Below are 26,714 nucleotides of genomic sequence, written 5' to 3'. Positions count from 1 at the left end.
ATTTTTAAGACAGGTTAAAGAGAAAAAAAAAAAAAATCCAAACAATTTCTTTACTGCCACCTGCTGGAGTTGACAATAACCCTTTGTCCCACTGAGAGAACAAGCTCCTCACTTGGAGGACAGTTACGGGGAGCATTTAAAATACTGTGATCCCAGACACTTACAGTAGATTAGAATTTTTTATTGGTGCTGTGTTGCCATAACAACATAAAGACAGCAGATGACTTAAGCTAAGCTTGCAAAGCAAAAGGCTGCTCATCTGGCAGTTAAAATGAATACAGTTCACTTCACAAGTTCCCCATATGGACCCTTAGTGTATGGTAATGAGGATACCATATGGTGGGAGAAAATGCACAGAGAACAATTGTGCTCCACTGGATGAGTGAAGTGAGCGGGAAGTTATGAGGAAGCACAGGAGAGAGATTTGTGTGTGTGCTTTCTAACTCAAGGGTTTCTTTCAGAGCGGGGTTCTCTCTCTTCTTAATCTTCTTCTTAATATATACATGCATAGAAATGACAGAGAAACATATTGCACATTTCGTAACATCATTCATCATAAACTGTCAGCCGTGTTTGTAAATCAGCTCGGTAAGATCTTAGAAATTTGTAATTCTTAAAAGGTAAAAGTGCTAAGTTTTTAGACAAAGTGCAGGAAAATTTAAGCACTTCTGACAAGTAGAAACATTAGTGGTAATCATTTTAAAAATGCTTGCATCTTCCTGCCTGCATGTTTAGCTGTAAATAATGCCGCAATGAATAAAAGCTTTAAAAAAGGGGAGGGGAGGATGCAATGGAAAAAAATATATTTTTTTATTTTATTTCCAAAAGGATAAAAAGTAATAGATGATCAGAACCATATGCATGCCAAATTCTGCTGTAAATGTACATATGCTATAGAGCACGCTGTACTAACCAGATCCCAAACCTGGTAAGACAGCTTGCTAAAGGCTGCAAAGTCAATTTTGTACTACACATGCTTCATAAAAGATGAATATAAATGCATTAGTTAGACACGGTGAGCTAAATTAGAAGGTCAGGCAGGGCTGGAAGGGCTGAAATATCACACAACCAATGACTGTAATTACTCTTTTTTTAAGTCTATTAAGTGGTGTTGTTCTATCAAGGCTCAGGGGTATAGGACATGAAGTACAAGATAAAGTAATGTGTATTTATTACTCCCACGGGATCAATTTACTAGATATTTTCAGCTCCATGGAGCAAAATACACAAATGCAGCCTTTGTTACTTTCTTCAAACTGTGGCTTTTTCCTTCAAAACCTGCTCCTCGAAGGGACTGTGTTTACCTGGTTGGTGTCTTCCTCTCATCCTCAGTTAATTGTTGTATTTAAAACCAACAAGGATGTAGGATCCCTCCTACAGGATGCTCAAACAAGTGGTTGGAGTCGCTGAGATGGAATGTGCAGACTAGAAAATCCAATCCCAGGCATGATTTTTACCCCAAGGCAAAGCAGAGAGCGGGAGCGGAGAGCGGCGCAGAGCTCCTTGTCATCATGTTAGCCCTGATCTATTAAAAGTTTTGTCATAGATTCTAAATTACACCATCTGCTCTAATCATTTGCTGAGTAAATGCTGACCCAGTTATAAAGAAAGCTCAGTGAAATGTGTGTGCACACTGCTGACCTTCAGAAAGGAAAGGGCTCCTTGCCAGCCCTGTGTTCTGGCTCTGCCCTTCAGCAAGTGGTGCCTCTGTCCCTTTGCTCTCCCCTTTCAGGCTCTGCATATTCCCAGACACCCCTCTGACATCCACTGCCCCATAAGGGTGACACTTGCACAGCTACCTCGCCATCTCAGAAGCTTTGATGCTCTCTTGTTGAATATTTTCTATAGGATAAACAAAATATCAGATCCTCTAAACAAGCTCCTCAACCCACTAAGTGCTCAAATTGTTAGGAAACTTAAAAAACCCCAAGCTGTTGAGGGCTCAATACCAACCTTAACTCTGGTCTCACAGTCCTGTAAATTTTACAGTAAATGTAGAACCCTCCAAGCACATTCCATGACCTCCTTGCTGTACACATGAACTCCAATAGCTCCTCTTTACATGCTCCCCCTTCCTGCCCACACTCAGTATAAAAGTTTTCTAATGATTCTCTTGTTACGCTGGATGGGGGAAAAAAAAGTGTTTTCTTAGCTGAAAACTACTAATGTTGGTTAAAATATAGTATACGTTGAGTTAGTAGATGGCAGCCCTTTCTGGAATTTCCATTGGGTCTGTCTGAGCTGCATTGTCTTCATTGCTATTTTAACCCCTGCTAGCAAGCCTGGGCCAACCACCCACGTTTAGAGACAACCTTTATTTGCAATATAAACAATACCCATGTCACGACGGATAAAGGGCAGATCTGTGGGATTTCATGTGGAAAAAGACAACTGCTTTTGCCAGCCTCTGATTCCTAATAACCACATGTCTTTTATTAGTGTCCTAAATGAGGAGGTGAGCTACGTCTTGGGGGGTTTAATGACTGACCAGAGAAAAGGAGCTGAAGGGAAGGAGGATTCTGGTTACCTGTGCTCTCAGCTCAGCAGGGAGTCCCCTGTGCACTAGAGAGAGAAGCTCCACTTTCATCTACATGAAGAGAAACCAGAAGTAAAGGTCCCTTTCAGGAGGGATAAGGGGTCTCCTAGAGAGCACTGAAGGAACAGACTGGGAGGGAGAGGACGTCAGATCACAGAGGGGGTTGGTGCAATGACTCGCTTCTCAAACACAGAGTGAACAATCTTCTGCTTAATCTAAATACAAGTGATGAGTTGTAGGAGTGGTGAAAATGGCAAATAAAATCTAGGAAATTGCATATAAAGAGGAATCGTTGTTATTAAATCATTTAGGATGGATGTGTTTCAAATCTAGCTCACAGCTGAAGCTGTTTTACAGCTCTAGCTGTGGAGTTTTAACAAAATTGCAGAATTGCAACGTGTCTGCCAGGGATTTATTTTAAGGATTGCAGGGTAGTTACATGAATGAACCTTAATAGACTCAGCATGTTGTTGTGATCTGAGCTCTTCGGTGATCTCGCTGCAGTTTGTGTGCACAGGAACCAACAACACGAGTGCTTTTGTGTGCACGTGTGCAACCACTCCAGATGGACGTGGGGCACACACACGTGCACGTGTCCCCAGCTCCAGAGACTGCTCCTGCAGGACAAGGACAGCATTTCTCAACCTCAGCATCACAGTGCTCCTTTTCTCTTATCCCCAGAGATCTCTTGTTTCCTCTGATCTGCCTCCTGTCTGTATTAGAAAGGAAAGACTACACTGCCCAGCACACGGCTGGCACTTGATCTCACTCCAAGCTTTGGGTGCTAATCCCAGCACCTCTTGTCTCTCCTCCTGGTGCCTGTGGGTGTGGGGGTGTCTCTACAGACATGCACATCTCCTTCCACTGGCTGCCTTCCCTGACCTGCTCTGGACAAGAAGGGAACAAGATTGTGGCTCAAACTGGCTCCATAGTTCAGCTGCCAACATCAGCTCCCTCTCTTTTCTCCAGAAACTATATATTGCATTTCTACTTTAAGCACATCAGCTGTCAATCTAGCAGTCCAAAGACCCTCATTTCCAGGTGCTCCCATTCTCCTCACTGTGGGAGGTCATTCTCTATGGGAATTTGCCTGCTGTAGCACTGGGAAAGGGAAATTATTTTTTAAAATTTGTCTTTTTTTTTCTTTGTCTACTTCCAGCAGATAGTTGGAACATTTCAAAAAAGTTCATCCTGAGCATAAATATTGAGCACTTTTGAAAATACTGTTTTTAAACTTGTGGAGATCAAACTTCTCTAACAGCCTCAATGGTTTTAGAATGCTGTTATCCCCTCAGCTCTGGAGGGCAGAGCATGTGCTAACACTCACTTGATGGCCTCAACAACTCTCCTTGACCACAGGGATAAGTCACAGAGCAGAATGCTCTTGACGGTCCATGGGAAGGGCAGCATGCCCTTATGAACACAAAAATTATTACCACTTCTACGTCTGGAATGATCTCTAATTCATCAGTAATGTTTCAATGGAATAATGGCCACAAACCCTAGCACCAATTAGAGAAATATGATTTGTTTTGTTTATTTAATGCAAAGGCACAAGCCTTTTCATGAACAGAAAGTGATGATGTGCTGTCAGGACAAAGGGGGAAATGGAAGGAAGGATTTTGGAGCTCTGAGCACTGCTCTCCTCTCTTCTGTTCCTCTGGAACATTTGCCCTTTCTGCCCGTGGTTCCACTGTGGGAGCCATATGGCTTCCAACACTCCTCTAAGTAGCCACTGAGAATTGTCTGCAGTGGAAGAGTGCCAAAGCCCTTCCTGGTTTAATGACATGGGGAAGAGCACTGTGCAGTGCTCACCAGCACAGGGGCTCACACGTCCTTGATGCTGATCCTGGAGCCAGCAAGTGATGCTGGGAATTGAACCATCAGTGCCTCAAACACAGAAGTCAACATGTGCCAACCCCTGCTGCATTCAGCCTCTGTGCCTGGCATATTAATGAGACTTGAACTTGAGGTCCAACCTTCAAGCTTGCACACAAGGAATTATCCTAAGACCAAAAAGAAAGTCCTCTCTTCATCTTGTTTATTTTTAAGCTGGCACAGTGTTACCAGTTTCTTTGCTGAGTTTGTTCAACCCTTAAGAAGTGACCCTTTTTTTAGTCCATCACATCTTACCTCTGCAGACATAACCACAATTTCCCTTGATTTAAAGATTTGAAAAATTCATTTAGAAGGTACTCCAAAGAAACACATGAAGCCAAGAGGGTAGAGGAGGGGACAGAGGACTAAGTGCTAACCCTCACTCCCACACCTTATCCATAAATACCTGATGAATATCAGAGTCAGGATATGGAGCTAGAAGAAGCTTCCTTCTGCCTGCAGGAATGTGTGCTACCAGTCTCAGACCAAATCAGAAAGAGGAGGGTGCTCATCCTGGAGGCTGCATCCCCACATTTCAGCACCAGCACAAAGGGGCATTGCTGGGGACCCCCTTGGTGCCTCAGGAGCCAAAAAGGAGCCTAATTCCTGTTCCACCACAACCCCATGCCATATAACTCAGTTTAGAATTGCCCAGTTTTATTTTACTTTAATTTCCTGATTTAAATAAAATCTATGGTCATCTACTAGCCAGCTGGAATATTTGGTTTAGGGAAGCTTTGCAGCAATTCTTTTGCGCCTTGCAAATGCCTGGTGCATAGTGAAGGCTGGCTTCTTCTTTTCTGAGAAACTATTTTTCTCCAGAAGCATATTTGGCAGCAGAGGCAGGATAGAGGTGAAAAAAAAAAAAAAAAGCCCCTACAGAAGGATGCTCTCTTTCTTTGGAAAGGGTTGCACCTCTGGAGTGAAACTTGACAAGCCATGAAAGCTGTGTCCTGCTGAAAGTGTGTCCAAGCATTAGGGAAAGGGACAGCTTGCAGAGGGTGAACAGAGCCAATGGTAAATGTAACTCTCCAGGACAGCATGTTTCTCTGGTGGGAAGAGGGAAGGACAACACATCAGTGACCCCAAAACCACAGCCTGCAGCCTTCCTAGGCAAAGATAAAAGACAGAACAAGCCTGTAAAAAAAGTCACATACTGACTTTTATTTCTTTCAATGAATTAAACAAATTAAGTTCCAGTGTTCAGGAAATCTTTCTACCTTTCAAACACTTAAGAAATTCAATTAATCAAAGCCTACAACAATCCCTGAAGAAAGCTTGTGGACAGCTCAGGGAGCTACCGAAGAAGGGTCACAAGTATTGCCCAGTCACAAAGGCTATACTGGATGTACATTAACTGAACAATTCATTTGTCTGTGTCTCAGGTCTGCAAATTCACATTTTTTTTTCCACAGGGAGTGTTCTGACTCCCCAGCTCAGTAACAGCAGATAAAACATGTGGTGGCAGCTGGCCTCAGACAGAGACTCCAGATCATCACCATTGCTCAGAGCTCCTATGGACACCAGCAACACTTAAATCCCCCACCTTGTACTGCAGTATACCACAAAAGTCACTGCAAATTCTTGCAAGGTAGTAAAATCAGATCTGAGTGCAATCCCATGTTTTCCCAGTACAATAAACCTATCTGAAAAATGCTGTCTTTCTCCCAGCTTTTACTTGACAGAAATCAACAAGAAAACCTCACTAATTTTCATGAGAACAAACATCACTTCAGTACACAATGCTTTAATTAAATCAGCAATCCTGAAATAAAACAGTATATAATCATTATTACCCCAAATCAATACATGATGCAGCAGCAATGGAGTCACATCCAATTAACTTGATTTTATCAATGGTGAAGTTCTCAAAATTATGCTGGCAAAGTGCTACTGGTATCAAAACCAAAAAGCATCATTATTTCATGAAAACACTGCTCAGGTCCCAAAATGGTAACAAAAAAAATATGTTCATTGTTAGGTATTTTAGAACATAGAGAAAGATTTGTGTTTAAGAAAGGCAAGAGCTGTTTGAGTTGGCTGTGGCTGAGAAGATAAGAGAATTCTCCTAAAGCCCCAGTTGCTGACTGAGCTTTCTTGGTCATGCCTCTGTTTTAGCTTATCTGGGTTGGGTACCAAACCAGGAGCATCACATTTACAGAGCCTTGCACTTTCAGGCAAAACCATGCAGTAACCATCTTTACCATATTTAACAGAACAATAAACTTTGTGCTGACCTTTGGCAAGCGTTCGGGGTCACCGGGGTGCCGGGGGATAACCTTCTGTAACCTTTGGAAACCATAGTCAATGGTGGGTTCGTTCAGAGCTGAAACAACAACAAACAACAGCGTGAGGTGACAAAGGCAGAGCAGGGGCTCAGGTGACAACAGGCAAAGGCACCGTGGGACCATGGCAAAACCCCCTTTGAACTCAGAACTGACTCAAGTCTTGGTCCAAGCGCTGCTTGAGGTTGGTCCTTTGACTTCCATCCAAACCTTCCCACTTCAACTCCTCCAGCAAAGCTGCCGGAAGATTTGGGGATGTTGCATCCATCTTCCAAACAGGAAGCAATTATTGTCTCTGAAAGGTACAATGAAATCTATTTGATAAATACTTTACACCTCATGTTTCATGTTGGGTTTTTCATATTACGAGGAAGGTGATTGGAAGGCAAAAGTAGTTCCTATTCCAGTACCTTTCTTGTTCCAAATTTGTTATACATTTAATATGCTCCATGTGCAATGTTCACAAATAATTTTGTTGTAAAATACATGCAATTGTCTTGGCAGAGGTCTTAATTTTTACTCATCGACACTGACTTCAGCAGCTTAGGCTCCAATCAGCACTAAACTGATCCAGGAGATTTAATAATTAAAAAAAAAAAATACGTCAATGTTTTTAGTTCATCTTTCCCTAGTCCTTGTCCCATAAAATGGAGGTGAGAAATAGTGAAAGTGGAACACTTTAATCTTCATGAAAATGCTGGTCTGTCTGCATTAATGGAAGCTCTGATTGTGTCAAGCCTTTAAGCACATGCTTATCTGTAAGCACATACTTAAACCCATTTGCTTTCAGCAAAGCAAATTTGAGCATATTATGTTTTTTATATGATTGCCTATAATTACAGGGGACTGCACTGAATGACCTTCTAGCTATATTTCCAGTCATATGATCACTTTAAAACTCAGATGTTAGTGAGACTTCAACATGTGCTTAGAATTTCCTAAGTGCTTTGGTGAACTGGAACAGTCAAGTGTTCTTGAGCATCTCTAAATAACAGCACATCTTGACTCTCCCATACCAATAGAGATGTGGAAATATTCCGCAAAAATTTGTTCTAATTTTTTGAGTTAAATGGAAAAAAAATATCCATTTGAATGTGTATTTTTGTATTTTCAGTCTTTTTTTTTTTTTTTGAGGAAAAAAAAATCTATATTTTTTAAATTTTTGAGTCACTTTTAAGTTTTTCTTCTCTTGTCTTAGCTCATTAATAGCAAAAAAATTTATTTCTTGCACAAAGTCTTACTAATTTATTAATATATCATGCACCTTCATGAGGATCATTATGAACTTTTTTATGTGGCTAGAATGACAATATTTGAACCCTGCAAAAAGATTTATCATTAAACTTCATCTCTCAGCCTCAGCATGACATAACCTGTCCATATTTCCATGTTTTCAGTGAACGTTTTTCCATACTCCTAAAGATCTTCATGTTATCAAGAAAAAATATCTAATCCCTGGCTTGTTTGTAATTAATTGGCATTCCATAAGAAGCCCACAAAAAAATCCCTTTAAATTACTGCTACTTTCAAACCACATTTCTCCAGCAGATTGTCCAGCTGGCAAGCAAAGGGTCAAATTTTCATCCCCTCCTGAACCTTTGGCACATCCCATCTCCATAAGCAAATCCAGCAATTCTGCTGCAGCCTGAGGCAGAGGAAGGGGATGTGAGGGATGCAGACCTACCCACCATGGTGAAACACAAATGTGATGGCACTGCCTGGAGAGGAACATGGTCCAGCAGGAGCTCAGCATTCCTCTAACATCAGAAAGGAACCTTCTGACCACATCCTGAAATTATTCTTGCTGTATTGTGGTAACACCAGCTTAGAAATCCTTCTGGATTTTACCTTCTGAGCTTTTTACTACCCCAGAGGTCATGACATCCCTCCAGTCTCCTTGTTTGTTTGGGGTTTTGTCAGGTATTTCCTTTCATCAGGAATATCTGAATGTGATATTTTATTTCTATCCAGGTCATTATATGGAAGGAGTGAGCATAAGGCTTTTCCCTTGCTTGGGCCCCTTTCGATTTTGGGATGGTTGGGCCTTTTTTTCCTAAATTTCCTTTCACACCCTGGACCCCGCTGACCCCTCTGCTGTGAAGTTTTGCAGAAAATATCACAGTTCCTTGGTTTGGAACCCCTTGGTTTCCTTACCTCTGAGTTTACTTATAAGACTATTTAATTTAAATATTTTTCAAATAAATTAATTGTCTGCTATTTATATTTACTATAAAAAATAGCTGTTCTCTGAGAAGATTAAAAGACCCCAAAATCCTACAGTTTAAATTTACATTTCTTTTGCAAATAAGTTCAAAGATTTTAGTGTGGTTCTGCCAAATGTGTTTCTCCTCTAATTCAGTCTAGTTTATGGCCATTTTCCCTTTAGATCCTTTGGGAAAGTAGTTGCTAAATTCTGCAATATTATAAATGGAGGCCAGTTCTGAAATCCCCCCAGAGTTAGCAGTCATTTTCTCATATCTTCCTACACGTTCAACACATTTGAAATCCACAGAGTATTCCCTCTGAGTATTTTCTGAACTAAATGGCCAAAAAAAAAATGTTAATTTTATGGTCCAATCTAAGAAGGCATCGAGCATACTGCGAGAGACAGTGAAAACTTTCTGCTTCAAACAGCTTCAGCTTTACTTCAGTGGTGGGGAGAGGCTGCACACAGCAATCTGCAGGACTGGGTCATAAACTGCTATTGTTAAATACCACTCATTATTCTACAACCCTTCAACCTTTCAATCTTACATAAAATTGAAAAAAAAAAAAGAAAAAAAAAAAAAAAAAGAAAAAGGTATCTTTAGCTGCCTGGACATCTGACAATGGATTGGACAATTGCAGCCCTCCATTCCTTGTTCATTTACAACCCAAATGTAATTAATCATCTCTCAATGAAAGAGATCTGTTCACATATCTAACCCCACCCACAGCATTAAACCAGACCAGTTGTGTGTCAGGAGGTGGAAAAACTCCAAAAAAAGGGATTATTCTCATCTCCAAGCACGGCAGAAGAGCCAAGGTCAGACAGCACCTCCCTGCAAGGCTTTCCTCTGCCCCACTATGTGTGGCTGGTCTCTGCTGCTGAAGTCCACCCACAAAAAGGCATTTCCCAGTCCTTTAATTCAAATAACAGTTTTCTTTCCATGACTGGAAAAAAAAAAATCAATCAGAAATACAAACTCTCTATTTGTGTTCTTGACATCCCTACATTAAAAACAAGCTAACACATATGGTACTTAAAATGCATTCCCATTACCTTATATTTTAAAAGTACCATTGAAAGTATTACTAACTTTAAAAAACTGTACTGAATTCAAATAGGTCCCAAGGCTAATGGAAGCAATTTGTATACCAACCCAAACTGACTGGCCCACTTTTCAAAATACAGGTATGATAATCTTGTGGTTTTAAAAGGACATTTAAATTGAAAGACTGTGAATTTAGTACATAATTATACCAATAGAACCCTTTAACTTGTCAACTTGTAAATCTAAAAGGCTATCAATCATTTCTAAAGAGGAAATAAACCTTAAAATTCTTTGATTGACAGTGCTTATTTTTTATGTGGAAAAAAAAAAAGGAGTAAAGTGGCCAGAAATCCATTTACAAAAGTACATTGTTTTACATAGGTGAGTAAAAAGCCAATAATTACACCTCCAAAAGACATATAAATCAAGGTAAGTACTTTTCCCTCACTTACATATTTTAAGTTGCAGTAAACTTCAGGTAACTTTTTATTAAAATACTTTTCCAAATGCAAAGCTTATTGAAGCCATTAATAGAGTAGCATTTTCATTTAAGCTAATATAATCATTTTTGCAAATACAAGATTTAAGCCATTTTTCTCCTTCCAAACAATAAACTTTCAGCCTGTCTCTTGTGTGAATTAACTAAAATTACACCCAGGTGTACAAAATCTGTCTATCTATCCTAGTGTATGAGTTAAGGCACAATATTTATTATTCTTACCATTTTATGAATTACTTCTTAAACCCTTGAGGAAGAACTTTCTTTCAAATTAGACTCTAACAGAATAAGCCATGAAGCTCCTTATGCAGCAAGTCTAAAGCCATAACTCATAAAATCTAAGGCTTTTAATCATGAAAATGCACAATGTCTGTAGAAATAGGGATGTGTACATTAAAGCCATCTTTCCAAAGTCCAGCTTATGTTTTCAACAAAAATGCTTCTCATGCCTCTGAAAAAAAAATGTTTCCATCATAACCATAATTTCAAATTCTGCACAAATAATTTTAATAACCACATGCAGATAATCCACCATCTTTAAAAGTCTCTTTTTCTTTTTAACTAGTCAGTGGAGGGCTTTTTTTAATATTTCATATAATGAATTCCTACTGTGTCAATAAAGCTTTGGTTGTTAATTGAATGACTGTCTGATATATCTGAGAGAGGAATTTTTTTCTGGCCGTGCTGCCAACTCCCAGCAGAATGATCGACACTTAATATCAGCAATTAAAAGGACCTGTTCAAATATCATATGGAATTCGTAGCTTGGGGTAGTGTAGGAGAGCCCTTCACCAAGGAAAACTCATTCAGCAAATGCAGAGAGTAATTGAATTAGACACGTTTTAACATTATTATTCAAAGAAAAATAAACACACACTACATAGAAGCATTATGGAAATATTTCAGAATGTAAAACATATCCAGTTAATTTGTTTCCCATGCATTCATGGTTTCATTTACTCCTTTTATTTTTCAGTCCTTGTTTCTTTTTCATTCTGTTTGACCCAAAACCAACGAGAAAGCAGCACTTAGACCTATGAACTTCCCATATGCTTTTCCAGTGGAAAAGGCTGCAAGGAGAGGGAAGGGATCTGAAGGCTCAAATAACCCAAAAAAAAAAGACTGAAGGCTACAAAGACATTTGCCTCAGGCCCATAGGTCTGACCGTCCCTGTCTCAGAGGAGAAATCTGACCTTGGTTTTTTTTAAGTGAAACACTCAGGGAAAGGTTGAACGTGGGAATTAAATATCCCACAGTGTCTGCTCCCGTGGAGCACCAGGAAGTCGCTGAACAGTGGAATGGAAGAAGATGCTTTAGACTCTTCCTCTCTGTACCTTCACAAATTTATTTTGTAAATTTGGCTCTACAACAAAATTAGACAGCTGATGACAGGTTCTGAATTGCAGTGTCAAAGAGGTGGTCAGGCTTTGGGGTCTACCCAGTTGTTTTGGATTTTTTCTTCCTGTCCAATGAGACAACTTGTCAGAATATAAATAAAAGGTGACTCTGTGGCAACACACAAAAAGTTTTGTGTCTCAACACCTCACAGCCACAATAGGCTTCTGCTGCATGCCCTGACCCTAACAAAATAAAAGACTGACTGCAGAAGATGGGAATAGGACAGGACAGACCATAATAATGTCAAACTCCAGATGCTAAGGTCCTGCAGTACAGGAGTGCTAGTGGATGATGCTATAAAGCAATATTTTAACACCAAACTCAACAACTATTATGCACAGTGGCCTCTTTCTGCCTGCAAAGACAGTGACAAAAACCCACTTGAAAACCCCGTCACCAAATCAGAAAAAGTCTGTTCAGCAAATCTCCCTGCAAAGACTTTTCCTTTGCTAATTAAAACTCCTTAAATGAAAACATGCAAGCATTTGAGCTATTGGTTGTTGGTGTTGTGAATTTGTCTTGCTTTATCTGAAGTTTTCTTTCCACTGACTTTCCCTTGAGTGTTTATGCACACAAGAAGTGGAAAATGGAAGTGGGTGGGACAGAAGAGCCTGCACAGAAAGGTCTGGGCTAGAAAGGCCCTTCCAGTGTTCACCCAGAATTTCCTTGGTTTTCTGGTCTTGGTATTTAAATATGCTTCTGTGCACTGAAGTTCCATTTCTAAAATTGAACTGTGACATCATGACATTTTTTTAAAATTATAAATAGATATATCCAAAATGTAATTCCTACATTTTATTTTATTGCCACGTAAAGCCCCAACAGACAACAAGGAAAATGGAGAGCTGCATCAAATGATAAACCCAACACAAAGTTCTCCTGAGCTCCCCAGGGACTGCTCTTGAACTAAAGATGCAATAGGCCAGTGTTGGAGGCAGCTCCACCACGTTCATCAGTGTTTTTACAGACAGGATAGACAGCATGATATTTTCTTCCTGAAAACATTTTTTTTCCAGGAACTTAGAACCAGAGGAGCAATTCCCTTCTCACCCAGCCCACTCTGCAGCCAGTGGAAGTGCTGAAGATGCCAGGAATGCATGTCTTGAGTCCCATATTTTTATGGAAGTTACAGAATGTGATTATGAGATCTGTCTAGCAGGAATTATGTGTTGGTTTCTCCAAACACATCAACTCTGAAAGTTCACTCATAGAAACCTGCAATCTGGCTTGGGGGGAAAAAAAAGTCAAACAATTTGTGAGCTTCACGGTTTCTTCCTCCTCTGACTGCACTGACCTCTTGTCTAATGGGGAAGATTCAGCCTTAAGGGAGTCTAAAACAGAATCCAGTTTCAGGCACTGGAATTTAAACATCCCAATTTCACAACAGGCTCGTGGAATTCACTGGGGATGTGCCTAGAGAGGGCCAGAAGGAAATCAATGCATGTTGGTTATTTCGTCTGGCTGTCCAGGTTAATTGATGCAACTTTGGCAGTCATTATAAAAAGGGGATAAATAGCATTTATATGTGAATATTTTTCAGTTTTTCAGACACATTCTGGAGGTGCATGTGAGAAGGCAGCAAAAAAAATTCACTAAAAAGGGCTGGTTCTCAATTGCTTCTCCCCACATTTAAATAAATAAATATATGTGCACACATAAACAACAAGCACAGAAATGCATCCAAGACAAAATTTACAATAATGGGTGTGTAAGGCTAGTTATAAGATCTATATTTAGACCTACTTTAAAACATTTTAAAAATAAAGACACTGCATTTATTTTTAAACTGTTGGCTCAGAAACAGATGCAGAGATGTGCCATACAGAGCGTGGGAGATGCTAAACTGTCACCTCATGTAACCTTTTCTTTCATTCTGTATTCTGCATATTTTCAACATTTTTTCCTTTGCATGCACTTTTCAAATTCCACAGTGTAGGTGCAGACACCTTTAAAATTGTCCTAGGGATAATTTTGGATAACATACAGGTAGTTTTTTTTTCTTTTTTCACCCTTCACAGAGTCCTTTGGAGTAGACAGTATTGAAAACCATTGTTGAAACTTGTTTGTATGCAGAAATATCTCCTTTTGATATTGCCTCTCTCACTCTTAACCTTGTTATTTCTCATCATCTCTTCAGATTATTTAAAAAAAATTATTACCAAGGGATGCATAAATGAAAAACTGAGTGTCCTGTGTGATTTCCTATCAGAAGTTTTTTAGCCTAAATTTGGCTGTTTCTCAGAATTGTAGACTTCTGACTTGCAAGCGCACTATGGCCAGAGCAAAAAAAGGAACCTTCAAGAGAGAAAATTGGAAAAACACCAGCTATCACATCCAAAAATCTTTTAAAATGAGATTCACAGGGAAATACAAGTGGAGTTGAATCATAAAAATGAGATGAATTACGCCTAGCTGTAATGAATATTATAGGTGTGGTGCTCTTGGAAGGGGCTGACCTGCTGCGAGGTTTAATTTAGGTCTTTAATCCCTCTCCATAACTACTTTAAAATCCATTGAGAAAACAATAGTTTTCACACACCTTTATTTCTAAATACTAGCTTTGACAGTAAGGCTACTCACCCAAAAGCAAAAGGACCTTTTTGACTACACTTTGGCTGATGCAGCAAATTGTTTAAGATTGAAACAGTTGACTTTGTTGTTTTCTAGTTTGTAACATTTAAATAGAAATGTATAATTTGAGAGCTTTCAGTAGTCTCTGGTTTCAGCAGCAGATGTATCACCTGCTTCCATGACTGTTCAGGGTTTGGGATTTCTTTTCTGCAAAAATGTTGACAATAAATGTTATCAAGGGTAAAAAAAAAAAAAAAAATAAAAAATCATCCCAGCCTGTCTGATAAACATGTTTCCCTGCCCTCACACCCCAGTGAGCACTGTGACACTATACTTTTATCATCTAGTGTGTGCTCAGAATGAGCTTAGAACAGCAATTGCCAGGAATAGGCAGGCGATAAACTGCATTGATTTAACACATCTTGTTTTCAATCATGCTCGGATTTTCTGAGCACGCATTTTTCCTGTACTTCAGCTTGTAGCTTTTATCTGACGAGCTGATCCCTTTTCACTGGAAAATGAAAAGGTCGCACAATAAGACACGGTTTACTGGAACTTGAGCATGCACCAGGGAAAGTATTTTAGATAAATACTGTCAGACATAGTGGAGCTGAATTTCAACAACACAATTGCTAAACAACAATACTTATTACTCTCTAGAACAAGCCTACAAGCAACTTATGGCTTACAGCAGGGGAGATCTCAGAGTTAGGCTCAGGAGTTAAAGAAACCTTATTAAAGCTTGTTTAAAAATGCAGCGTTGCTTTTGCCTTACATGCACCAACCAGCCCTACCCCATGACCAAATTAACATCCCCTCAATTCCTATCCTAGGTAACTTATAAATTATGGAAAAACACACCAATGACTTTTCTTTCTTTTTTTTTTTTTTTTTTTTTTTTTTTTTTTTTTTTTTTTTTGGCAGAAAGGTGATTGACTGCATGCTTGATTTAATTTAATCAAATGGAGCACTGGGTGCTGGTAAAAAATAAAATTATCCAAATGTGAAAGTAATTTAACTGAAACTAATTCATTAACCAAGGTGAGTCACTGAGGAGGTCAGTAAATAAGCAAGGAGTAATATGGCTTGAACCATTCACCAAAGACCAATGTACAGTAGGCTCAGAAGAATAATTCTTCTGAGCCTATATATAATTCTTCCCTCTGATAAATAATTCTAATATTCTAAGAAATAATTCTTCCCTCTGAATGATTACAGTGATCCTGACCAATACAGGACTGGAAGCAAAATATCCTCACTTTTTCCTACCAGAAGGGGCAAAGAAAATTTCCAAATTATTTTTACTACACTGATTATACCCAAGAAAAGATACCACCTATTCTTCATGGAAGATGCAATACAAAAGGAAGTCCCAAAACCAAAGCTGCATCCCCACAAACCTCCTGCCCATTTCTCAGCAATGTCAGTGCATGATTGGTGTGAAATATTTACGTTTTCCTTGCTTCTCCTGAGTGTGCGTATTACTCATTTAGGTTCAGCACAAACTCATCCTAGATTCCCTTTGTCCAAGATCCTGAACCAGTTTCAAGCAGAACCATTCTGGCAAATTTTCTGAAACTACACTGACGCGGGCTGAAGTTTAGCTAGTCTACTGCATATACACATCAGATAGCCAAGCCTCCAGCTCTAGTCAGAACCATCCATCTTTTGGATATTCCACTCACATTGTAAGTCTTACAGAAAAAAATATCATAAATATTATTTACGTTACATTTTTGAATTATAATTTTAAAAAGGCAAGTCACAAGCAAAGGAACAGTACTCAAAAAAAGCATAAAGTAAAATCCAACTGTGCAAGCAATGCCACCTCACATTTAGCTTCATGAGCCTCACTGCAAGAGAACTCACATGAGCATTGATTTCTCCTTCTCATCTGGCAAAGTTTTTGTTTTTTTTTTTTTTTTTCTAGAGGAGTAAGTTGAAAATCCATGCTACATTTTAGGGTTATCTCACGCAGCACAGGCAGAATTCTGATATGTCTTCTCCATTAAGTGCTCATAATCCCAGGAATGAAAGAAACTCATTTCTTCCCAGGGTGCCTGTTAACTGAGAAACTCATCTTAATTGAATGCACAGCTCAGTTAAGCATCTCCACACCGCAGACCATTAGTGCCCCTTGGGCAGCTCTGCCAGGCCCTGCCTGCCCGGGGCTCAGCAGAGGAGGGGATGGGATGGAGCTGATGAGCAAACACCGTCAAGGGCTGCTGCTCCTGACAAAATGAGGGCTCTGGGGCTGGACTGGCTTTGGCTGAATTGTCAGTGTTAGATCACCTTGCCAGGCAGTTACAGAGGGATCAACAAATCCTACAGCTCTGCTCCCAAACGCGAGCTCAGCACCCCTGAACACGCCACAGAGAGATCACTGGTCTGGAATCTGGAGTCTCACAGGCAGAAGGGAAGAGGGAGCAAAAATAATTGCTTATATCACTCCCTTCTCATTTTGCCTCTCTTCCACCCTCCCAATTTACCTTCTAGAATATACTCGGTAAACCAGTGAAAGTGATTATGGAAATTAAAACATCTGAGGTGCAACCATTTGCCTACAAAATTGATCTCCGAAAAAGAAGCTGTAAAAGAAAAGGAAGTGAGGAACCAGCCTGAAACTCACTGTCCTGTTATGAAACTCTCCCAATATTTCATTTACAACAGGAATGAACTTTGGTTCTTCAGTGGTCACTGCTGAATTTGAAATACACGGCAAAACATCTGAGCTTGTGATGGCACCCCAGAGCAGTAACCACATCCCTGTGCTCGAACTAGATTATTTTTTCCAAAATTGGAAATATTAAAATTTCCCTAATTAACACAGAGGTGGAATACACAGATTAAAGATTGTGAAATGATCAGTAAATAGAATGAAAGAGGTAAAGTTATGATGGATAACGAGATATGATCACATAGGTTTATAATCATGCACTAGTGCTTATTTCCTGATTTTCTAGATATTATTGGCAGCCTATAGGAAGATTCAGATCTCAGCTCTGAAGCTATCAATAACATACCTTCCAAGCAGCATAGTATTGCTGTTTTCTCTTGTATAAATCAAATACCTGCTTTCCATCCAATTCAAAACAAAAGCAAATGGATTACATTATTCTGCACAATATTTTTTCTAGTAGATTTCATAAGAACTGTTGTCATAAAAAATTGCCACCAAAATCTATGTGTATTGTATTAATACACCTCAAAGTTCAATACCAACACAAACAGTATCATCAGGTGATAAAAACAAAGATGCTGCAAGTGTGACATGAAAAAAGAGTATTCAAATGTTAAAATCTAATTTAGCAATTTGCAAATTGCTGCTCTAAAAGGAGGAATTTAGCATTAATCTTGCTGGAAGTGGCATATTTATCAGGAACTGATTTGCAGCTTTCCAGGCAGTAAGCAATGATATAAATACACTTCTGGGTCCATCAGCACTATGCAAGAGTGAGCTTAAGCAGACAAGCTCAGGGAGGCCCTGGGTGTGTGAAGGATTGAGCACCTGGCTGCCAGAGTTAATTCATGTGCACAGAGGATGCACTGATGCTCCTGCTCCAAACCTGCTCCAGCACAACTGCCCCGGGGTATCTCTGCTGCCTGCTCTGCTGGGCAGTGGATCCCAGCTCTATCCCAGCTCCAGGGAAGCTTTTCCCTCTTCCCACACAACCCCCCTGTGAATGCCAAGCCCATCCCCTCTGTCCAGACACCTTCCCTCACCAAAGAGGGACTGCAAAAATGTCCAATATCTTGGGCTTCAGAGAAAATCACTTTGGTTTTGCACGGAAGGCCCTGTGCTGATGCTGTGCCATGTGTGCCCCTGGGCAGCTGTGTCCATCCCTGCAGAGCCTGGGCACAGCCAGGGGGGCTGAACACACCTTAGAGGTCTCTCAAGAGAGGAGAGTCCCACCACTGGGGTTTTCTCACTGTGTTAACCTTGATTTCTACATTCTGTGTGGTTTCTTCCCTATCTGAGCATGATACACACTGAGTGGTAAAAGCAGTTATTGAAAATAAAACTACATTTTAGCTGATTGAGTAAATAGACACTGACAAGGTTCTGTGCATCCTGCTGGAGCAGATGGATCCTCACTCACCCAAGCTGAAGCTGGGGGAGACACAGCAATGATATTTAACTCTAGGACATGCAAACTGGTTGATGTTTTCTCTAAAAAGCAAAAGGAAATGCAATGTCACCTTTTTCTTCCAAACTTTGCTTGTTGCACAAAACAGAAGTGAAGGAGCAAAAGAAAAAGAAAAAATTCCCATGGGACTCGCCTGCTCTACCTGTCATTTCCTTTTGTTCCCTTTCCTTCTGCAATTCCCCCCACACCAGCAGCATAACAGAGTCCCCTTCAAAAACTACTATTTCAGTAGTTTATCACATATATAAAGTAAAACATGAAATACTGAAACACAAATAAAAGGAAACTAAATACACCATCTCCTGGGCACCTGGAACAAAACTAGAAAAAAACCTTTTCTTAACATTCAAATATTCTGAAATTAAATAATTGGAAAGGGAGAGGTGGGACTAATGCAAGTCTGTTTTAAAGCTTCTTATGCTGTGAAATCCCATATTATTCTATAGGCTGCATTCACCATCAGCTAAACTGACCCACTGAACTCTGGTGTAAGTGTCAGATGGCAGAATTTCATTTCAAATACTCTTGAAAAACTACTCAGGGTTGACTTTTATGACATTCAACTACTAAGCATGCAAATCATTATTTATTGTTTCTTAGGCTTTCAAATCTCACTGGATTAAAGAACACATTACATGATTTGGTCAGAATTTTTTTTCAGCTCTGTATTTTAATCAGATTATGGCTGTGGAGACATTAAGTTTCAGGATATTTCCCCAGCAAAGAAGATGTATTTCCACCAGCAAGAATGAAGTCACCCTCTTTGTTGTGAACCTATGCAGAGGGTTTTTTCCCTCAGTATAAGAGCTCTTTACACATTATTTGGCATCATACATTCCCTGTAATTTATAGCAGTCCTGAATTATTTCTCAGTTTCAGAGCTGGGGAACAAACAGCCACAAAGCCATAAAATGTAGGTACCTATGCCTATTTAATAATCCCAGCAGGCACCTAAATGAACTTTCAGGACTCTAAACGCAATTAAAATTCTGACTTTAAGTAACAGGGTCAAAATTACAAAGGAAGCTTGAGACTCAAAAGAGGGTTTTCTGCCACTGGAAGAAAAGCTGCTGCTCTCCAGGGCTTGGACCTGCAGCTTGAGCTGTCTGAGGCATCAGGAGATATTGAGATCCTTCAATCAGAGAAGTTTTAGTGAACTAAACCTGTAAATAAGCACAAGGGACAAAATTCAAAATTCCTTTCTCTGTGCTGTGCTGGGCAAGGGTAGAAGAGTTGCCTGTTGGGCACTGTTTTTCAGTAGTAAACTGCAGAGAAAATGAGCTGTCAGTCAATGATAACCTCCCATTCCAAGCACATAGAGCTTTTCAACTTCAAAAGGCACTAATGAGTAAAAATTAGTATCTGCCCATCCTTGTACTATTGCCTTCAAGTAGAATTTATTCTATTTGAAGTTTTTTTTTTTTTAATGTATTTGTATTCTTAATTTATTCCTAGTCATCCTGAAAGCTTTTGGAGACACGTAAGACCCCAAAAAATGACATTCAGTGACTGTCATTAATTTCCCATTTCATAACAAGTTTCACAGAGGAAAAGAAGCATTTTCCAACCTGTGGTATACAAAACTCCTGGACCCAAGAAGTCCTGTAACTTTTTCTTGGTGGCCCAAGTAAGGGTGCTAAGAGAGGTGCAAGTCTGTTGTCATCTGGCTTAAAGCTACTGCACAATTCATTGTTCAAGGTTCTGCATTTGTTCTGGAAAATATTTAGGTGTCCACAACCCTAAAAATGTTGCAGAGGCTGCAATAGAAGGTTTGTTGGCACAAGCTCTCCTCCCACTGGAAGATTTGCTACATACATTGAGGCACCAGCTTGGAATACTGTGGATATTTTCTGCTGAATGGGGCCCTTGGAGAGGAAATATTTGATTTACTGCAGAGTTCTCATTTCCCTGAATTGCAAATAAAGTGTAATTTGATTAAATGTAAATGAATCCTACAATACTTTTGGTGGCTTGTCTGAAACAATTGATTGTAATGGGCATCCATCATTTGGCTTGATTTTAATTCAGAGACAAAAAAGGCAAAATGAGAAAACTAAAGCAAGTGCCACAAACATTCTAGAGCTGGAGCAGTCGAGATTCCTGGCGTTGGACTGTCATTCCCATTGTTCTCAGAGTAGAGGGGAAATGCAAAAGCAGAAGAATAATGGGAAACACATACATAGAAACAGATCTAGAGGAAAATTCAGATTTTTCACAATGCGTTCTGTTAAATCAGCCTAAGGAGCACAATTTGTTAAACTTATTTTAACATCAATATTCTAAAATGAATGAATGAGGAAAATTAATATTGCTCAGTGTTTCTCAGTTAGAAGAAAAGCTTTGTTTTTATAGATCACCCAAGTCCTTTTCCACCAAGATAATTTCCAACTGCATAATACTAACTTCAGCAGTTCTTGTGGTTTGAAATAATAAGAGAAGTGAAATTACTGATACATACAAGCTTGATAAACTTTTGGTGTCACTTTCTTTGAATGTGGAACTACACCAACCACAGAGATAATAATAGATGACCAGATTGTAACTGCTTTATTGCTTCTTTTTCCTCATAAATTTTAATTTTTGAAAGTTAAGTGAAAAATGTGGTTTCAATTTCCTACAAATTGCACACAATTGGGTTTTAACAAGAACATAGAAAGAGATGGTACATTGGTTGGAGTGAATTAGGGAGAGGAGTTTGTTATTCTGATGACGCTGAAAGACAAAGACACAGAGTTAAAAATGCAAAAAAGATGACTGCAGAAAAAAAAAAAGCAGCTGTACAATGTACTAAGAAAAGCAAGGAGTAATTCTTTATCTAAATAACCTCTGAGCAATTTAACATGAAAATACTTGCTCTAGCCTTTCTCCCCTCTGTTTTACCAGACTAGAGCTTATAAGAACTCGGGCTGCAGACATGAGTTACAGGAAAGCCTCTGACAAGCAAACCCTGAGTACATAAAATCCTTTACCAGCAGTACCAGAGCTGCCCGAGTGCTGTGCAAAGCAGCCCTGCTCAGGCCATATTAAAAAGGCCTGGATAAATACTTATGTAGAACTACCAAAACAAGAGCAGAAATGAAAGCCCAGAGGAGACAGAGATAATATTGATTTTGCCCAAGAAGCACATGGGGTTCAAATCAGGGTGTGGCTTTACCCACAGTACCCACACCTACAACTACAAAGCACTTATTAAATACTATTTAACACTTGTATCTTAAATCATACTAAAGGTGACCCGGATTCCTTTCAGCAGCAATGGTTCAAGAGAGGTTTTTGAGGTACCTAGAGTAGGTAAGGGCAGCACCAAGCAAATGTTGAGAGAGGATCCTGCCAGTGCTGCCAGCAGAGAAATGAGGGGTTAATTCAGGATGAACAGGGAGGTGACCCAAGTGAAACCAAACCTATTGGTCAGCACAGCTCTGAAATGGGGGTGAAGATTAAAATACAAATTGGAAAACCCCCTAAATACGTGTAGTCAGGCAGTCAACACTTACTGTAAAGACTGCAGGTATAGTGAATCTTAGAATAATCCCAAAATGTACAGTGGTTGACAGATTCCTTATTTAATCAAGCACTTAAGTAACCTAAAGAGCTTCTTTGACTTCCAAGTTGTTTGGCTGCTTCTATGTAAGGATGCTCTTGAATCCTAAACCATGTCAATTGACTTACATCTTTTTAAACAAAAAATACAGTGAAAAATTATGTAGTAATGTATGTAAATATAAAGACTTTATCAGTTTTCTTTAAAATGTTTAAAAATACTCAGAACTTAAAGGAAAAAAGTAGGAAAGAAACAAAAGATACACATTTTAATGAAATTTAGTGCAAAAGAAATTTTCATTATCATCTTGTATGTGAAAAAAAATCAATTTCCCTAAGAAAAAAAAATCTGGCACTGTAACTAGCACTTCAGGGGGAAAAAACCCATCTTCCATAAAAATTCAAATTATCAAATTTGCAAAATCTAAAGGGAAAAAAGTTATTAGGGAATTACTGCAGAAATTTGAGAAAATATCTGTGATGAATTTCATGCAGCTTTAGACTTTATTACACAAATCCCTAGGAATATTTTTTTTTCTGTAAGAGAACTGTGATTGGCCAATAACTGTAAACCTCAAACTGTTTTCTAAAGCTACACACGTGTACTGATGAACTGCTCTGCTGACACCCCATGCCATGGTTGTTTCCTGAGTTAGATTTAACACACATTTTCTGTCCTATGACTGGAATCACCAAAGTGAGAAAAACCCCACGGGCATTGCATTAAAAAGATGCTCCAGCCCCAACACCTCAACTCATGAGAAAATAATTCTTCCAGTGAATGGAAATGGTTGGTCCTACCTCCTTCCAGAGGAGCATGTCCCCACTGCAATTGCTCCTTCCTGAGTGGAGATGCCAAGGGTGCCAGAGAAGAGGGTTTTCTTCACCCCACAGAGCCAGAACACACACCTCTCTCATTTATCATCATGCCAGCTCTGCCTGCCAGCCTGACAAGGATTTTTCCCCCAGGGTTTATAAATTAGAGATGTTATTTAGGTTACAAAAACAATTGCACGTTTGCTGCTTGCCGAGCTGTGAGTGTGCAAATGAAAGGATGTGAAAGGCCAGGGCAGTGGCCACAGCTCTTCCTCAGGCAGGGAAAACAGGGATGGAGAGAGAGTCTGGGAGAGGCACCACGGCCATCAGTGGCTCCACTCCTACTGCAGGGCCCTGCAGTTCACAGAAAGCAATTTCCTTTGGCCTCTGCATCAGCCATAGATTATTTTCTTCCTTTCATTTTTTCTCCCTTCCCCCCATTCCTTGAGCAGAAATGGCTGCTTCACTCTGCCCCCTCGCTGTATGGATTAAAGGGGAAAAAAAGGACAAACCCAGCAACGCTGAGGATCCAGAGCAAATCCTGCAGATCAATGTTGGCTGAAATTTGTAGGAGGTCTGATCTGTTCAGAACTTGATCATCTGCTCTGGCTCCTATTTCTAGATAATGATCATGGGATGCAGTAAGTTTGCAGCACATACAGAGCAGCTTCCTCACGGAGCAGGATGCACCTTTGCCTCCACAAGTGCTGAAATATTGCCCTCTTACAAGACTTCACTGGGGTTTTTTTGTGTCACACAATTTCTCCTTAATTATTTCCTTTTTTTAACATAGGTAAATCTTATCTGTGTTCATTATAAAATTCTCGCTGCTAAATTATTTATGCCAAACAATCAAGTGTGGTACCTTTGCAGATGTCAGCAGATAAACAGAAATGCAATGTTGCATGATGGAGTTTAATGCTGTGGAAATGTCGGGGTGCTTATTTTAAAATTCCACTGACCTTTGCTGTCCTTTTTTCAACTTTTGCTTATTGCCACAGTAAGGAAACACTGCAATGAGATCGGGAATTTTTACACGAGGATGCTGAAAGTCAATACTTAAGGGAAGTGTGTTTCCTCAATGACACCATCGCTGATTATGTGCTATCAAGAGGCAGCAAAAAGGCACCATTTATACAGACCATGGGCAGTTCAAGATACAGCAAAGAGCAAAACAAGCAAAGCCAAACTCCAGCGTTGCCTCAAGAGGAGCACAATATCTGCATGTTGTTACAGGGGGCTGCTGGGACATCAAGATATTACAGGTTTGTGGTTATTTGGGGGTTCCTGTCTTTCCCTGCTGGCACTCCAGGCTCTGTGGGACCTGTGTAACAAGGCAATAGTGTCTGGGAATAATGAGCAGGGGAATGCAGTGCTGTTCTTTCATTGCAGTGTTAGGTGCGATGTTGCACACTAAAGCACTGGATCAATACTTCCAGCAGCAACCCGTTCAATACACCTGAATTATTGCTTCATTTTTCTTCTTATTATAGATGAGTTGTGTTATTATTTTCCCCAAATCGATATTTTACAACCTTTTTTATCCGTTTCTCCATAAATTTTGTGATTACTTTAAACTGGGAATTCCGGTACACTAAATAAGATGCAGTATCTGAGAGGTAGTGAATGTACCAACACGATTTTTTACTCCAGACACTGCTTAAAGGCAGATCCTAATCAATAGCTAAGTAGGAAAATTTTTAAGTTAGAAAGTTGGAAGCAGTACCATGCTAACAAAATGAAAATCCAGGTTCCTAGAAAAAACTGGCTCCAAAAGAAAGAAACTATTTTAGAAACACAGGGAAAGAGAGGCCTGATGGGCACTTTGCGTGGGAAATTTAATTCCAAACAAATATGCTTTTTACTTCCCCTCAGCTAAAGGGCGACCATAATTCACTGAAATTGTTTCTTACAAAGCAGATAATCCTGTGCACCTTAGAGTGATTTAATTAGCTTCCGTAGCTGTCTCCTGCTAAGTGTTTAAAGCATCTGCAAATCAAATCATGTTAACTCATCTGCTGCACCACTTTCTTTGTTCTGTGCATAGGACCTTCCTAATAGCATTAATAGAAGCATGAGTTTCCCTGGAGAGGGGAGTAGCAAAGTGAGTTAATTACATAGTTATTGTAAAATTGTGTACATTATTCCACAGATCACGCTGGGTAAGTATTAAGTTGCTACACAAAAAAAATAATTTTGGGTGATCCCAAGGACCAAAATGGTACAATTTGAAAGGAAAATGCAGATTCCCACCGAAGCTGGAGGAATTCTGCCAAATTCCTGCACGCAGTCTGCCTGGCCTGGCTGCTCATGGGCTGCAGTGCATGATCCTGGCTCTTCCCTACACTTCAGCTGCAATTTCTATCTCACATTTACTGCAGGATTACAAGATTGAGCAGTAGGAGGTACAATAATCTCCATTCAATGTTTTATGACACTTTAAAATTTTTAAAAGGAAAAATAATAAAAAAAAATACTGGGATTTTCTACTGTAAATTGTACAGATTTCTGCTCAGATATATTTAGTCTAATTAGGCATCACAGACCCCTCAAGGAGCAAGTCCAGCAGTTTCTATGGATCTGAGCATCAGTCTACAGAGGGGCAAATAATTCACAACAAATTATTCCCAGTCAATACCTATCCAAAGGGATATTTTCCTCCAATTATTCTGTTTAATTAAAGTATTTGACAAACAGTTTTTCTGACTAATCTTATCCTTATAGATAGATAATTACAGAGTGGATTGTTACAATTTTTAAACTTAAATTCTCCATTTATATATTCAGCAAAGGCATCACCTCACCTGTGTATTTGCTGCTTTTCAGCAAAATTCCTTAACAACCAAAAGTGAGTTTTACATCCTTTTGTCCAGACAAACACCAAGAAAATTCACTTTCCATAGCACACTCTGAGTTTTTCTCAGAAGGGATTGTTTCAGCAAACTCACTTGTTCAAACATTCACAGGGAGCAAAACACTACAGGGAAACTGAAGGAAATTCATTGCCAAAACACAAATGAATATTCATGGTCCACAGAAATACCCTTATTTCCCAGCTCTAATCAGCATGAACATCTGTGGAAAAAAAGTCTAATGGGGGAAATTGGAGAGGGGAGGGGGGGTCATTTCCATCCTTTCCCTTAGGCCCCAGTTTAAAGAGGGTTCATTTCTCTTTCTAACAGAACTCGCAAGCGATGTGAGGATGAGCAGTTTTGGTGAAGAAAGGAGGTGAAGGCTTGGCCTTATCTTTGGGAAATCTGAACTAAATTCTTCCTCCTAGAACAAAAGATATCTGGTGCAGGTTCTTGTTCCTGTCCCTGGCCAGCCAGACTTGTGCCAGCCCAGGGAGCTCCTCCATCAAAAACAGCCCCTGAGCTGACAGAACATCCAGGGAAAATCCAATTTCAGGCAAATGAGTGAGGCATGGCTCACTCTCATCCTTCCAAATAACTGACATGCACACTGCAGTGCAAGATTTAGGGGAACAAAAAAATACCTCAAAATTAAAAACTTGTAGAAAATAAAAATTACTGTTTCTCAGTATGATGGCCACTTGAAGACCTGTTTTTATGGAACAGCAATGTAATGACTATTTCTAGTAGCTGTGTACAACATGCCTGTGAACTTTAGGGAGAATTCTTTTTGGAGTGGTGAAAATAGTCAGAGATCTACATTTGGAAAAAATATTTCCCCAGCAGAAGTGACCTTTCAATGTGAATTCATGGTTACTTCTGGCAGCAAAATCTTGCCTTTCATTTTTACAAATACAAGCTTGCTGCTGGAACTGCC

At 39.6% G+C, this 26,714-nt stretch overlaps 1 protein-coding gene across 12 annotated transcripts in view; it reads right to left on the bottom strand.

The window, feature by feature from the left end:
- Positions 1–26,714, bottom strand: part of EBF1 (EBF transcription factor 1) — a 268,667-nt gene that overhangs the window by 24,067 nt on the left and 217,886 nt on the right. For all 12 annotated transcript variants that reach the window (XM_021530732.3, XM_021530735.2, XM_021530737.3 and 9 more), the window contains exon 11: positions 6,652–6,740. In XM_021530732.3, coding sequence (XP_021386407.1) covers positions 6,652–6,740 — 89 coding nt within the window. The remainder of the gene's footprint in view (positions 1–6,651; positions 6,741–26,714) is intronic.

The sequence above is a fragment of the Lonchura striata genome, chromosome 15, assembly GCF_046129695.1.
Source record: "Lonchura striata isolate bLonStr1 chromosome 15, bLonStr1.mat, whole genome shotgun sequence".
Classification (NCBI taxonomy): domain Eukaryota; kingdom Metazoa; phylum Chordata; class Aves; order Passeriformes; family Estrildidae; genus Lonchura; species Lonchura striata.
The sequence above is the reverse complement of the archived record's forward strand: the minus strand, read 5'-3'. Positions and strand labels throughout refer to the sequence as shown.